General features: G+C 40.0%; 1 protein-coding gene across 2 annotated transcripts in view; it reads left to right on the top strand.

The window, feature by feature from the left end:
- The window catches only part of CHN2 (chimerin 2), a 222132-nt gene that overhangs the window by 174930 nt on the left and 31680 nt on the right, over positions 1 to 15522 (top strand). For both annotated transcript variants that reach the window (XM_061585590.1, XM_061585589.1), the window contains one exon: positions 10205 to 10282. In XM_061585590.1, coding sequence (XP_061441574.1) covers positions 10205 to 10282 — 78 coding nt within the window. The remainder of the gene's footprint in view (positions 1 to 10204; positions 10283 to 15522) is intronic.

Genomic DNA, 15522 nt, shown 5'->3' with positions numbered 1-15522 from the left:
TCTCTTTGCTATTTTTCTATAAGGTACATACATTAAAAAAAGGATGCAGGGTTGTCTTTTTGGAAATGTCGACTTGAACAATCCTGTTCTCAGAGTATTGTGTGTAGTACTGTAACAGGGTTTTTGTGTTCTGGCCTGCATGCATAGAAAATAATGCATAGGATTTCCAAATATACTGCAGTATATATTTGCCAGAATAAGGTTGGGATCAAGACATTTGCTGAACTGGGCCACCTCCAGGATCTGTTTTCAACAGCAGCTATGAGGCCTGTGAAGAAAGGTGCATTTGCACAGCAGCTGTCCCTTGTCACTAAGCAACCTCACTTTGTACATCAGAGCATCATTACCTCCCTAAATGAAAAGGATTAAGTGCAGTTGCCTCTGCAATTCCACTGAAGCTTGGATATACTATCTCCCCCCCCCCCCGATACCATTCTCCCCTCTCTGGGCCCCTTTTGGGAGGAAGGGCAACACAAAAATTAAGAATAAGAATTGAACATACACACACAATATTTCCTGTTTCATTTTCCATGAAAGGTCCCCTCCCATTTGTGCTTTACTTTAGATCAGGGCCGGGGAACCAGCGGCTGAATGTGGCCCTCCAGGCCTTTCTGTTTGGACCCCAGGATGCACCCCTCACCAGGCCTGCTTTACACTCTCCTCAAGTGTTTTTCCCTGGCTGGCACGTATCCTTGAATGCTGATAATGCCTCTTGCTTGCCAGAATAGAGCATAAGAGTGGTGTGTGTACAAAGGCAAAGTGTATATTCATTGCTCTGCCTACTTTTGTCTCTGGCTCCACCCAATATGGACATATGGCTCTAGGAAGTTTATTTGGAATGGACTGTGGCCCTTGGGCTGAAAAAGGGGCCCAACTGTGCTTTAGATTACTGAAGACTCCCACAGACATACACACTACTTCGCTACCACATCCATGGAGAGCAATTCCCCTTCAACAGAACAAATACACACATTCCCTGTGTTGTCCCTTGTGTAATGGAGTAATGCTAGAAACTCTTGTACTGTTGTTATATGCCTTCAAGTCAATTATGACTTATGGCGACCCTATGAATCAGTGACCTCCAATAGCATCTGTTACAAACCACCCTGTTCAGATCTTGTAAGTTCAGGTCTGTGGCTTCCTTTATTGAATCAATCCATCTCTTGTTTGCCCTTCCTTTTTTTCTACTCCCTTCTGTTTTTCCCAGCATTATTGTCTTTTCTAGTGAATCATGTCTTCTCATTATGTGTCCAAAGTATGATAACCTCAGTTTCATCATTTTAGCTTCTAGTGGTAGTTCTGGTTTAATTTGTTCTAACACCCAATTATTTGTCTTTTTCACAGTGTATTTTTCACATGGTATGCACAAAGCTCTCCTCCAACACCACATTTCAAATGAGTTTGTTTTTCTCTTATCTGCTTTTTTCACTGTCCAACTTTCACATCCATACATAGAGATTGGAAATACCATGGTCTGAATGATCCTGACTTTAGTGTTCAGTGATACATCTTTGCGTTTGAGGACCTTTTCTAGTTCTCTCATAGCAGCCCTCCCCAGTCCTAGACTTCTTCTGATGTCTTGACTATTGTCTCCAGTTTGGTTAATGACTTTGCCAAGCTATTGATAATCCTTGACAAGTTCAATGTTCTCATTGTCAACGGTAAAGTTACATAAATCTTCTGTTGCCATTACTTTAGTCTTCTTGACGTTCAGCTGTAGTTCTGCTTTTGAGCTTTCCTCTTGAACTTTCATCAGCATTCGATTCAAATCATTACTGGTTTCTGCTTGCAGTATGGTGTCATCTGCACATTTTCATTTATTGATATTTCTCCCTCCAATTTTCACACCTCCTTCATCTTGGTCCAATCCTCCTTTCCATATGATATGTTCTGCATATGGATTAAACAAATAGGGTGATAAAAGGCACCCTGTTTCACACTCTTTCCAATTGGGAACCAATTGGTTTCTCCATATTCTGTCCTTACAGTAGCCTCTTGTCCAGAGTCTAGGTTGCACATCAGGACAATCAGATGCTGTGGCACCCCCATTTCTTTTAAAGCATTCCATAGTTTTTCATGATCTACCCAGTCAAAGGATTTTCTTCTGAAATTCCTTGCTCCGTTCCATTATCCAATGTATGTATGTTTGCGACATGATCTCTGGTACCTCTTCCCTTTCTAAATCTAGCTTGGACATCTGGCATTTCTCGCTCCATATATGGTAAGAGCCTTTGTTGTAGAATCTTGAGCAAGAAACTCTGGTATACTAACACTTAATCGAGATTTAATACAAAAGACTTCCAGATTGCTCCATGTCACTTCTTCTTTGCAGTTGGTCATACCCCTTTATTCCTTATTCCTTCCAGTCTTAACGGAGCTTTATTCTCATGCTCCCTGTTGACAAACATCCCCTTGTATGTTAACATTATAGCCTTGCTGATAGGCTGGAGAAACAGGAAAGCTTTCCAGGCAATACTGCCCACTGCTCTTGCTTTTCAGTCAAAGCCAAAATGAGAAGGAGCTGTACGGAATGCATGTGCATGGTGATGCTCACATGGGTAAGAGCTACAGTGTGGTCTTGTCCTTTAAGAACTGGTGGGCTTATTATGAAACAAGCTTTTTTTCTTTTTGTTAAGCCACAGTTTAAAAGACAAGTCCCCTTCAATGTCAAGAGGCAGGAGAAGGGAGAGGCAAGGACAAGTATATCCTGCATTTTATTTAGATTTCTCTTTAACAGTAATTTTTCGAGGTTCAGATGGAACTTTGGTTGATGGATGTTGTAGATATACTCTCAATACAGATGCATTCTATCTTTGGCATCAAGTTTAAAAAACTGTTTGGACATTTGTTACAAACCCAAAACTGATCTCAGCTGCTATGAGTTCTAAACTGTAAGAAGAGGCATGTTAAACTTAGCAGGGAATATACTTTGCATTAGCAGGCCTACGACTGGATCCTCAACCCATCTGAACTGAGGCACTTGGATTTAAGCTGGAATTCTAAGCATGCTGTCTTCAAAATAAGTTCCACTGAAATCCATGGAGATGCATCTAAAGTTAATCGGTCCAACTGAGCAAGGCAGATTCCTGTGCAGAAATAAACTTCCATTCACACAGCCAGTGTGGATGTAAATGTACATCTGGAAGCATATCTGTATTAGAATGTTGATCTGCACCTTGCTGAACTGGCCTGGATACTTCTTTTGATGTGGCTGTGGATACACATTCTCATATGGGAACAGTAATTGTTATAGAAAATTTAAAGTTGTATCCAGGCCAATATGTACAGCATTGTGGTGCCAGTAATTTACTCTTACCTGGATTATGGAAAATTCAGATTGAAACTGTGTTGAGAGTTATAGTACTTTTTAAATGATAAAAAACAAGTTAATAACCCTTAAGTTTTTATTTATGCAGCCTGGTTTTCCTAGGTTACTGTGATATATGAATCTACAACACATATGTGGCAAAAATTCCACTGTTCTTCCATGCAATAGCATTGAAGGAATGTATTTATTGTACACCTGTCTATACACTAGTCTTTCTTTTTAGAAACCTTTATAAAAGAAAGTCCTGACAATAACACAATTGATAGAGAAAGGAACCTAGCTGAATGGATGGAATTTAAGGTATAATGTGTGTAACAAATACCAGCCTGTCCTCTATTTATGAAGCTGAATTCTTCCTTTTCTTCTTCAAGGCACATGTTTAACAATGTCAAAAAGAGGTTGCAATTTTAGCTCATTTCTAGATATTTGTCCTTAAGATAACACTGTTAATAAGTATTCTGAAAATATGCATGGTGTATCATCCTGTAGTTCTGAACATCATATCTGCTATGTTGCATAAAGATGTGCCTTATGTACTAGGATTTTTAACTTTCATGTGATGTTAATATAACTGCCAGGTTTTTACTATAAAATTGATCTCTCATGGCTTTGATTCACTTCTGATGACATCCACTAAATATATAATACCAGTTGCATAGCAAAATGTATCTATGCGAGGAATCCATAAGCAAACAGATGTGTAGCAAACTATCAGCATGTTAAAATTGTTTATAATATAATTTATCATCAGATCAATCTGACTTCAAGAAAATTTGTATTATGATTATTAAATATAGTAACTCAAACAAAATTTCCTTTTCTTCAATGCCATCCATTTAACTCAGCTCCTCTAAGATATATAGCTTACAGATGTACATAATTTAGTTTTCATCAAAGATATCAACAAGAGAAGTATCTAGCTCTTATTCAGTGCTAGCATGATGTTGTAAGATAGTTGGGGAGGTTGGGTGCTCAGCTGTCAGACAGTACAGCCTGTTCTAAAACATTTACAGTCTGATTAAAGGCTGAGCCATAAGTACATGAAGAGAAAATTGCTTGGGGCTTGCTGTTCTGATTGCCAAGCTGCAAAAGAAGATGATACACTAATGGCATGCCGATGATTCACAGGATAGTGCCAAACATCAGCCCCTGGGGAGATCCATATCTGTGTACCACATTTAAAACTCCCTGCTTAAGAGTAGCAGTCAGCTGCCTTATCAGCTGGAGAAGAGGATTTATTTTTTAACAGGGCTCAGTGGATATTGCAGCAATGAAACTTGTAGAAATTATTTAAAGGGGAGAGAAAGTGAGAGCTGGGAAAGGGCACTGTGATTTACTTAGAGGAATAAATAAATAAATAAATTCAGCTATACATGTGTGTTTGAAAAGCTAGTTACTGAACCTGCAAAATGTTATACCTAAATTCACTAATTGGCAAAAAACCTTACAGTTCAAGAACTTACCTATAGCCCACAGCTATTTCTATCAAATTTTTAAAAGCAGGGAAATTGGGCAGCTATAGTGAATGCACCAGGGGAGCAGGAGACCTGAACTCCTCTCTGAGATATTGGACTGCCCTACAAATTGGTCAAACTGCAAACACCATTTGGGTTGGTCTTTCACAGTCCAATCCACTTCCTGTGTAGCTTGGAAGAATTTGCTTTTTAATCCGGGAGGTAAGAAATGGGATCCTGTGCAAGTTTACTGAGAATGGATTGATCATTTGCATGCTTATTGAGTTCAATGGGATTTACTCCCCTGCAAACATGCTTAGGATAGGTGAAACTGACCACAGAGGATGGGGAGGGGAGGAGGAGGAGGAGGGAGGGGAGGAAACACAGAGGGGAAGACTGGGAAGGGAGCAGGCAGGAGGGGGAGGGGTGGAGGACAGGTTTGATCATTTGCATGTTTATTGAATTCAGTGCGATTTACTCCTGTGCAATCATGCTTAGGATAGGTAAAACTGACTGGGGGGGAGGGAGAGCTGGAGTGGGCAGGGGAGGAGGAAAAAGGAAGAGGGGAAGGAAGGAGGAAGGGAGAGGAGAGGGGAAGGAGGGGGAAAGGAGGTCTGATCATTTGCATGCTTATTGAGTTCAATGGGATTTACTCCTATGCAACCTTGGTTAGGATAGGAAAAATAGACCATGGGAGAGAAGGAGTGGGAGTGGGAAGGGAAAGGAGCATATTGGAGGGGGGCAAAGGAAGGGGGAGGGGAGAGCAGGTTTGATTATTTGCATGCTTATAGAGTTCAATGCTATTTACTTCCATGCAATCATGCTTAAGATAGGTAAAACTGACTATGGGGAGGGGGAAGAGGAGGGGGAAGGGGAAGGAGGGGATTGGAAGGGGAGGGGGAGGGGAGGGAGGGGCAAAGGAAGGGGGAGGGAAGGGGCAAGAGGGAGGGGATAGGAGGGAGGAGAAGGGAGGGAGGGTTTGGTCATTTGCATACTTTTTCAGTTCAATGGGATTTATTTCTATGCAATCATATATGGAAATGGAAATGGACTGCCTTCTAGTCAATCTCCACCTATGTCAACCCTTTGAATAGGGTTTTCATGGTAAACGGTATTCAGAGGTGGTTTCACCATTGCCTTCCTCTGAGGCTGAGAGGCAGTGACTGGCCCAAGGTCACCCAGTCAGCTTCATGGCTGTGTGGGGATTCGAACCCTGGTCTCCCAGGTCATAGTCCAACACTGACCCAGGGAAGATGCAGGGAGAGGGAGGACATTGGGTGGGTGAGCACTGGGCAGAAGGGAAGCCCCTTTCCTTTCCAAAAGGAAAACATTGTGAACAGTATCATTCTTTTTCAGGCTTTCTCCCACCTTTTTATTCTACAGCAGGCACATGTAGCCTCCCACCCAAATTTAAACCAAAGCTTTCCCTGGCCACATCCACACCAGGCCTTTATTTCACTTTGGACAGTCATGGCTTCTCTCAAAGAATCCTGGGAAGTGTAGTTAGTGAAGGGTGCTGAGAGTTGCTAGGAGACGCCCTGTCCCCTCACAGACCTTCAATCAGAGTGGCTGACTGTTAAACCAGTCTGGCTGCTGGAGCTCTCTCAGTGGAACAGGAGTCTCCTCTCAGCACCCTTCACAAACTATACTTCCCAGGATTCTCTGAGGGAAGCTATGACTGTCTCAAGTGAAATCAGTCTGGTGTGGGTGTGGCCTCCTGATTAGCCAAGCCCAGCAGCTGTGAGTCTGGCATTTAGAATTCTCACAGTTGGTTCTTACTGAGCATGCCCCACGTTATCATAGGCTGCCAGCCAAAATATATTAAATTAATTAAAACTCAGCCAGGAATTTTTTTAACTTTTAAACTGCAGAAGATGAAGGTCAGAGTATGGGGCAAGGTCAGTATTAGGATTAAAGGTACTCTGTGAACATGGCTGATTTTTAATGAATTTCAACAGATTATGAGAATTCTCAGAGAAAAAAGTCCACAAGGGCTCTGGGGTTTTCTCTCTCTCTCTTTTGACTTTGAACTCTCGATTCTTTCTGATTGTTTTGTTTATCACTATGAAAATGCATAGGGCTGTTAAGCAAGCATTTCTGAGTTCAGAACTATAGGTTTTGTATTGAAATGAGCTTATGGGAAGCATCAGAATGGCATGGGGGGCATTTTCAATTTAACATTGCGGAATGTGAAAGAACCACCTTGGCTATAGTATACAGCCACTCTCATGGCTGTATAATAACACACTGTAGGAAATTGCATAGCCTGATCTTATTGAGGTTGTCCATCTCTCTCTGCAGGTTTTCAAATCAGGTCGCAATCATTCATCTGCACCCAGACAATATAAGCAATGTGTTTGTTCTTTGCTTTCATACTGGTAAATCAGGGTTTTCCTCAAAGAATTTCGAGGAATAGGAGTAAGCAGACAGAGTCTCAAGGAAATGACTCTAAGGCTTTAGTCTTATACGCACTTACGTGGGAGTAAGTCAGAGTAGGCATGGACAGAATTTCACTGTCAAATGCATTAATATCTATCATATTCTATATATTTAATATTCATTTATTAAACTGCCTTTCAACATACATTGTCAAATGTATCTTATAATATAAATAAATAAAATAAGATTAAAACTAATGTCACCAAATTAGTTATCACTAATTAAAAGGCTGGAATGAACATTAAAAATTAATAGTACAATGATCGCCATTTCTAAGTACCTGGTGAAATGCCTTGATCTATTTTTGTTTAAAGCCAGGGTAAAAGAGAAGCATGCTCCTTCAGACAGAGTATTCAAAAGCTCTGTAGCCACAACACAGAAGAACCTGTTCCTGAGGAATGATAGTTTTATCTTGCAGGAGGGTAGAATCTGGAGCAGGGTCTTACAGACAGCTCTTAAAACATTAGGGGAAATCATATGGGAGATGATGCTCCTTGAGGTATTTGGGGCCTTTACAGCTTATCGTAGGGATGAAAGGCCTGTGGCCCACCTCATAATTGTCTGCTGAATCAGCCAAAAGGCCAGTCTAGTCCAGCATCCTGTTCTCACAGTGGCTAACCAGATGCCTGGGGGAAGCCCACAAGAACCTGAGGACTCTTTCCACTTATGATTCCCAGCAACTGGCATTCAGAAACATATTGCTTCCAACAGTGGAGATAGAACATAGCCATCTCACCTAATTTCATGTGGTTAGAAAAAGCCCTGAGGGCAAGAAGGTGGGTGGGAGAGGAAAGCCACACAAACAAACAAAACAAGCCAAAATGGACAGAACAACAGAAGGAAGGGTGAAGCCCTCTGAAAGAAATCAGATGTTTGGAAAGAGCAATATTTCCCTCCCCCAGCATCTACCTAGACATGGAGGAAGAGGCCAGGGCTGCAGTGATCCCTGCCAAAAGCAGGGCTTGCAGGTGGTACTGAATTTAAATTCAAGGCCAACTGGAAAGCCCACTTTCAGGAGGGATTGGTTGTACTCAGGAGCTGCAATCTTGGGAACTCCTGAGTGGAACTGATCCCAGCAGGGCTTGCATTTGATGTCAATTTAAAAAGGGGACGGATGCAGGCCCCACTTGCATTGGAACAATGAGAAGTGTACTCTTAAGCTCTCAGTTGTTCTTCTGAAGCTATGACTTTACCTGTCTCACACTCTTGAAGTTGTATGATATCAATAGGAGGACATGGCGGGGGCAGGGGGCGGGGAACAGCCTCATAGGCCAAATTAGAATCCTTGGTAGGCCTAATTTTGTCTTGACTGGCAGTTCCCCATCTCAGCATTAAAGCCAGAAAGGAATTACTTTCACTCACTTTCCAGAAGAGTAGCTATTTGTTCTCTTATACCTCTCTCAAGTATACTGTTTTGTAACCACATTAATGTCAGTGGGGCTTACTTCTGAGTAGACCTGCATAGGACTGGTGGTAACTATAATCTGAGGTAACCATGGAGAAAACTGATTCAGATTAGTTAACATAGAATGTTTTTGTCTCTGGCTCTACCCATCATGGTAACTGGCTCTGCCCACCACCAGTATGAGGCCAACAAGAGCATTTTTCATGTGCCAATCCTTATGTAGCCAAAATGGCATCATCCACATGTGAGAGGAAAGTATCAACAGGCTTGGAAGCACAAAGTTTTATGGAAGTACAAAGAAACTAAGGGAAAACTCATTTAAAACATTAGGGAAAACACCCCAAAGTAGCCCAGTGAGGACTATGCATGCTTGGTGACCAACCTATTGGAAGGGGGCAGAATGGAATGGAGCATCCTGGGAAAGGGTATGGCTGGCTGTTACCCTGAACAGGAACACTCCACACATTTTGTTGCAAGCAGGTCCCTCTTGTATAGAACAATTTCTCATTGATCTCTACATGTCTTCTGTTAAATCTATATTGGAAGAGGAGGAGAAAGGAGAAACACAGGAGAGTCACTATTCTACAGTATAACTTGTTAGGGGCTGGATGAGTCCTTATGCTTCAGTGAATCAGTTGTTCTCAGTATTTTCTATGTAAACCAAATTATAAAATGGATCTGCAGTTTACATCTTCTACTGAAGTAATCTGTAAGGAGACTGAAATAATTTAATTTTTTCATTTATTTTAAAAGCAGAGCCCACTTAAAAGCATTATTAATTTAATGCATTGAAAAGCACTGTGACTAATCCTTCAAATTCCACCTGATTTTCACTTGTACAGGATATGAAAAAGAAGAGATTTTTTAGCCCTGGGAGATTAAACAATCGCTGGGGTTTAAAGGCTTAATCTGTTGGTGTTTGTATTGGAGCAGCTCACAAGTCTCCAGCTCTGAGTGCAATTGGACGCAGCATCAGAGTCATTTATGAAAGGGGAAAAAATGCTCCCAAGTAGAAGTGATCTATCCTTTGAAATGTGTTGTGGCGTGAAGCTGTAAAGCTGTCCCACTGTCTGTATTTCTTTCTTCCATGTCTGGCGGAATACCATTGCTGGGGGGGGGTGGAGAAGGGGGAGGTGTTCACTACATGAATTCAGGCTATTGTTTCAGACACACGTCTGCTTTAAAGAAGTATCACAAAGCAGACTGTTACTTATTCAGATGCAGAAGCTCCTTCCATCACACAAGACAGCCCATTCAAGTCACATGCCAGAGGTCTCAGCAGAATGCGCTGCTGCAGCTGCTTCAAATCTGCTATCTAACATTAGAAGCAGTTGGACAAATCTGACAGCAGTCAGCCTCCCAGGCTCTGAAGAAGAAGACAGGAAAAAGATCTGGGATCCAAACTGCACTATGTTTGCCGAGGAACTGTGGGTTGACAGTGAGAAAGCATGTGCCATAGTTCACAAATCTAAGCGAGGAAGAAACCGCCAAGAGCTGCTGGCAGTGGCTTTGGGGGTTAAAATGGGAGTCAAGGGGGCACTCTTGTGGCAACCTCTGAAACTCTTTGCCTATTCACAGATCACCTCTTTGGTCAGAAGAGCAGCACTAACACAAAATGACAACCATTTCAACTATGAAAAAGCACACAATTTTAAGGTAAGAACATCTATTCTTTGAAAGCTCTTGTGGTTTTTACTCATGTCTTTACTTCTTTTGTCAGTATGTTCTCTGTGTGTGTGTGTGTGTGTCTTTCTGAGAGAAGTAATATTGATTGGTTTTATACTATGCTAAGAATCATTGACTTTGTGATACAAGCAAAGGGATTCAAGGAAAGACAGACAGAAAGACTGACTAGATGATCCAATGATTCGACTAGATCCTGCTAGCATAAAGACAGAGGCTGCATTCCTGTTCCTGACAACACTAACTTAAGCCTCACTGAAAGCAATGATTATTGCAACCCTAAGTATATGGACATGTAAGGCTGCAACCCTATACACATTTACCTAGGAGTTAGTTCCACTGAATTCAGTGGGTCTTACTTCTGACATGTATAGGATTGCACTGTTAAGTCTTCTAGAAAGCAATAGGATGTATTTCTGAGTCAAGCATGGTTAGAACTAGGCTCAGGACAGCAATCCTTATGTTTTTAAGCCAGCTCTTTTGATTCATGATTCCTCTGTGGCTCTTTCTTAGTTTAACATCAAGGGCTCTCTAAAACTGATAAAAATTTGTTAGCCCAATTTTTAATTTTGCCTGTGAAGGTGGTTCTCATGTTAGTCATCCATGTCCACTACAAAGTACATGAAGTTGCGGCAGCCCCAGCCTCTACCAGGGTGGTGTGATGACATTGTCTAATCTCTTTTGTTGGGTTGATTTGTCAAGGAAGCATTCTTGGAGTGAGCTGGCCCTTGGAGAAAAGCTTTACGTTGTGAATAGCTGAATCTACAACTAGTATACACTTCCATGGTATAGGTTTATATCTAGAAAGAAGCCTCCTCCTGACCCTCAGACAGTGTTTGAGATGGGTGTGTGTGTGCTGCACAGAGGAGGTGACTCATTATTAGAAACTTGGCTTCCAGGCATCTCGTCTGATGCCTTTTTTTGCGGGAAGAGCTGCCTTTGTTCCAGACTGAGACATGCTCCAGCTATCACAGTTAAAAGTATCCAAACTCCTGTTCAGTATTTATCAGGAACGGATGGAGAACAACACTTTGTTCATAAGGTTGGGGCACATGTTCTGCCTCCCCTTGGCTTGCTTGCCAGGAAGTTAAGGTTGTCTTTACCACTATCTAAAAACAAGCCTATCTCTAGCAGTTGCTAGGGGCAATTCACTAAAGAGAAGCAAGGATCTATTTCAAGGTGGGGGAGGGTTGAAACTACAGCCTACCTTGAGGGACAGATGGCGGCTACTGCAGACTAAACTGGTGCACAAAAGTGATGACTGAATGAGTCATTCATGCTGGAGCATTGTCATATATATGTATAATAAAATAGCCTGTCACCTCCTGGTGCAAAAGAAAAGATTAAAATTCTTTTTAATTATTTAGCACATATATATATATATATTGTTCATTTACAGTGTTTTTTGAACTCATAATGTGGATTTTTATTTTCATGGACTATATAAAACATTTTGAAATAAATGTTATGATCTGGGATATCTTACATATCCCAAATATCTTTTTTGACCATTCATCATAAAAGCCAATGCCTTTCCAAAAGGAAAAGGGGCTCTTTATTCTTTCTTGTTTAAAGCATACTTTAATGCTTGCAGATTTCCCCATAATCATAATTTTGTATTAAAAATGGTTTCACTTTAGCCAGAAAAATATTTTCTCATGACTTGGGGCATATTTTCCATGTTGACCTATACATTCTTTCTTTCCTCTTCAAAATTCCCCTTGTTTGGTCTTTGATTTAAAACTGGATGTGTGCCCAGAACCTTTTATTTGCTCACTCTAGCTGTTCTACATACCCTCTTGCTTCCTGTTTGAAAAGAGCTATAATTTAACTGGTAAATCATATGATTCTTTTTTCCAAACTTTAAATGCATAACTTGGAAACTGTTTTTTTTTTTAAATCCTAGTACAGGTTTTAAGAAGTACTTTGAAAATGTGAAATGACCAACAAAAATGAATGATGCTTTCTAGCGAAACAAATTGCTACTTATCATGCAAAAACAGTCTGATATCACAAGCTTATACTAACATATTTTATTTATTTATATATTTCAATAATTTATAAGCCATCTTTTGACAGTGATTGTATGCAAGGCAGTTCACAATTAATAAAACAGAGCAACAAAATCACAAATATAACAAAATCACAAATATAGCAATTTAAAAAGAAAACACAAGCAGTTTAAACAGCTATGATTAAAGCCCTAAGAATATGTTATATTGTTTCAGGCTAAAATTTGAAAACTTAAACAGAAGTGAACCACACGACCCCTGTTAAATTAAACGTGTTTGCCCTGATACAGCTATGATCACACTATATACATGGAAGAAGATGTCTGCATATCTGTTCCCAGGTGCATGGACAAATGGATTTCACATAAGTAGTTCACCCTCCAATACAACAGGGCTGCATCCATGGAGCCATTTTCAAAAACTCTCCAAATCATCTCTTTGTGGAAAGGGCTAGATTCAGCCTCTCTACCTTATTTGCTGTTGAATACCTCACTGGCAGGATTGTAACTGTTTTAAACAAACTCCATGCCTGGATAGTCTATACACAGTGCTTCAGACTAGGGTACTCATCTTGACAGGCTATGATTCTAAGCACATGTTTGTGTAAATATAATAAATTAAGACTGTGAATTGTTACATGAAGATAAAGCATGAAACCAGAGATAAAAATACATTTTAAAACTATATTAGGGAGTCAATTAAAATACCATAATGACCACAGAAGATTTATGTAACTTTAAAGCTGACAATGAGGACATTGAACTTATCAAGGATTATCAATACCTCGGCACAGTCATTAACCAAAATGGAGACAATTGTCAAGAAATCAGAAGAAGGCTAGGACTGGGGAGGGCAGCTATGAGAGAACTACAAAAGGTCCTCAAATGCAAAGATGTATCACTGAACACTAAAATCAGGATCATTCAGACCATGGTATTCCCGATCTCTATGTATGGATGTGAACGTTGGACAGTGAAAAAAGCGGACAAGAGAAAAATCAACTCATTTGAAATATGGTGAGGAGGAGAGCTTTGCGCATACCATGGACTGCAAAAAAGACAAATAATTGGGTGTTAGAACAAATTAAACCAGAACTGTCACTAGAAGCTAAAATGATGAAACTGAGGTTATCATACTGTGGACATATCATGAGAAGACATGATTCACTAGAAAAGACAATAATGCTGGGAAAAACAGAAGGGAGTAGAAAAAGACGAAAGCCAAATGAGATGGATTGATTCCATAAAGGAAGCCACAGACCTGAACTTACAAGATCTGAACAGGGTGATTTCTAACAGATGCTCTTGGAGGTCACTGATTCATAGGGTCGCCATAAGTCATAATCGACTTGAAGGCACATAACAACAACAAATAGACATAATAAAAGGCATTCTAGCCACTTGTTATGAATTACCTTAAGAATAGAGTGCTATAGAACTGAATCCATATGGGGAGAAAGAGTTAATGACATAAAGGTTCATCAGAAAGTTGGGCATATGCTACTGTCAAGGAATGCACAACAAAAAGCATTTGCTTGCAACTTTATTCCTCCTTGGGATGCAAGGGTTCAAAGGTCACATATCTTGAAATAACTAAATATTCAATCAGATCCTGACTGTAGATAAAAATAAGAAATAGGTCTAGTATATATGTTTAGCAAAAGTGAGTCCAGATCTGCTATCCATATTTCTTTAAAAAAATTATGCAATAAAAAGTTTGTCTACATAACGTTTATTAGATTGAGCTGAAACTTACTTTGAGTTTGTTTTCTGACACTAACAGGTCTTACACAATCAAGCAATCAAACTAAAGCATTTTAAAATGCTATGTAATCATTGATTTTCAAATTTAATCCAAAGTCAGAACATTAAATTAGTCCATTTTACACAAGTTTACATTTGAGACCCTGATCCTACAGAAGAGGGGAAAGGATCATAGATGTATGTGAGAGGGATGTAGCAAAACTAACTGATTTGTATTCCTGAACAAAATCTTCACTCCTTTAATTATTAGGATACAAATGAAACACCCATCATGTTATTAATGTTTTGGATTAGTTACTAGTTTAATTGTTCTATAAAAACAGTTTTGTCTTGTGAAACTAGATCTCTGATGCTAATCAATTAATGGAATTTTGCCCTTCAATAGACAAAGGATCAGGCTGTCAAGGTTAAAGACTCAACAACAGCTTTTATTGTATATTTTTGTTTTTCACAAAAGAATGAAATACTCAGGAAGATGCAAGAAAATCTACTTCCAAGTGAATGGATTCAACACATTGTACAATGATAATTATTTGTTCTGTTTTGTGACTGCTGGTTTAGTGTGTATTAGCATGAGTTACTTATGCTCCTGGTTTGAAATTATAGCACTAAACATAGTTCTCTCTAACAGGAGATATGGAACAAATATTTGTCTGGGCTAGAAATAGGACCAAAGAATCTGGCCCATGGTGATTGTGGAGATTAACTGAATGAATGGTACATTAGAGGCATGTCAAATCTGAATCTTCATGAAGCTAAGATCTTCACATTTCTCTTAGCTCATAGATGAAACAATATTATTAATTTATTACATTTGTATCCCTCCTTTCTCCCAAGGACCTCAATCTCAATTTCCTCCACTCCTCCCAATTTTATCCTCACAACACCCTGTGAGGTAGGTTAGGCTGAGAGACAGTGACTGACCCAAGGTCACCCAGTGAGCTTTATGGCTGAGCAGAATTTGAACCCTGGTTGCCCAGGTCCCAGTCTGACATTCTAACCACTACACCACACTGGTTTTCTATGACATATGTCAAATGTGATCAAAATGGCTTCATCCCAGGCACTGTCTGGAGAACTCTAGATATTATTAATTATGGCAAGCATCAATTAAACATGGAGCAGACTTTTGATTGCCTGGAAGGAACCTTTTCCTTTAAGCTTGCCTAAGGCATGCAGTTTAGACCTAGCTTCTTCCAGACCATTAAGGTTCTTTGTATTTATCCTGTAGCTCAGGTTAAAAATAATATTAGGTAACTTTATAGTTTTACAAGGAACCTGTCAGGAGTTCTCCCTTACTCGTGGCTCTTCACTCTGTCTGTTAAACCTTTTGTATAAAGGTCTTCCTTTTGTATAATGTAAACATGCCTTGGGCTCATGAGAGCATCTCCTCCTCCACTGTGGCCAAAAGGAGACTGGAACCTTTCACTTCCTATTT

This window comes from Rhineura floridana, chromosome 10, assembly GCF_030035675.1.
Source record: "Rhineura floridana isolate rRhiFlo1 chromosome 10, rRhiFlo1.hap2, whole genome shotgun sequence".
Lineage (NCBI taxonomy): Eukaryota > Metazoa > Chordata > Lepidosauria > Squamata > Rhineuridae > Rhineura > Rhineura floridana.
Note: the sequence above shows the minus strand (reverse complement) of the source record. Positions and strands in the feature narration are given on the sequence as shown.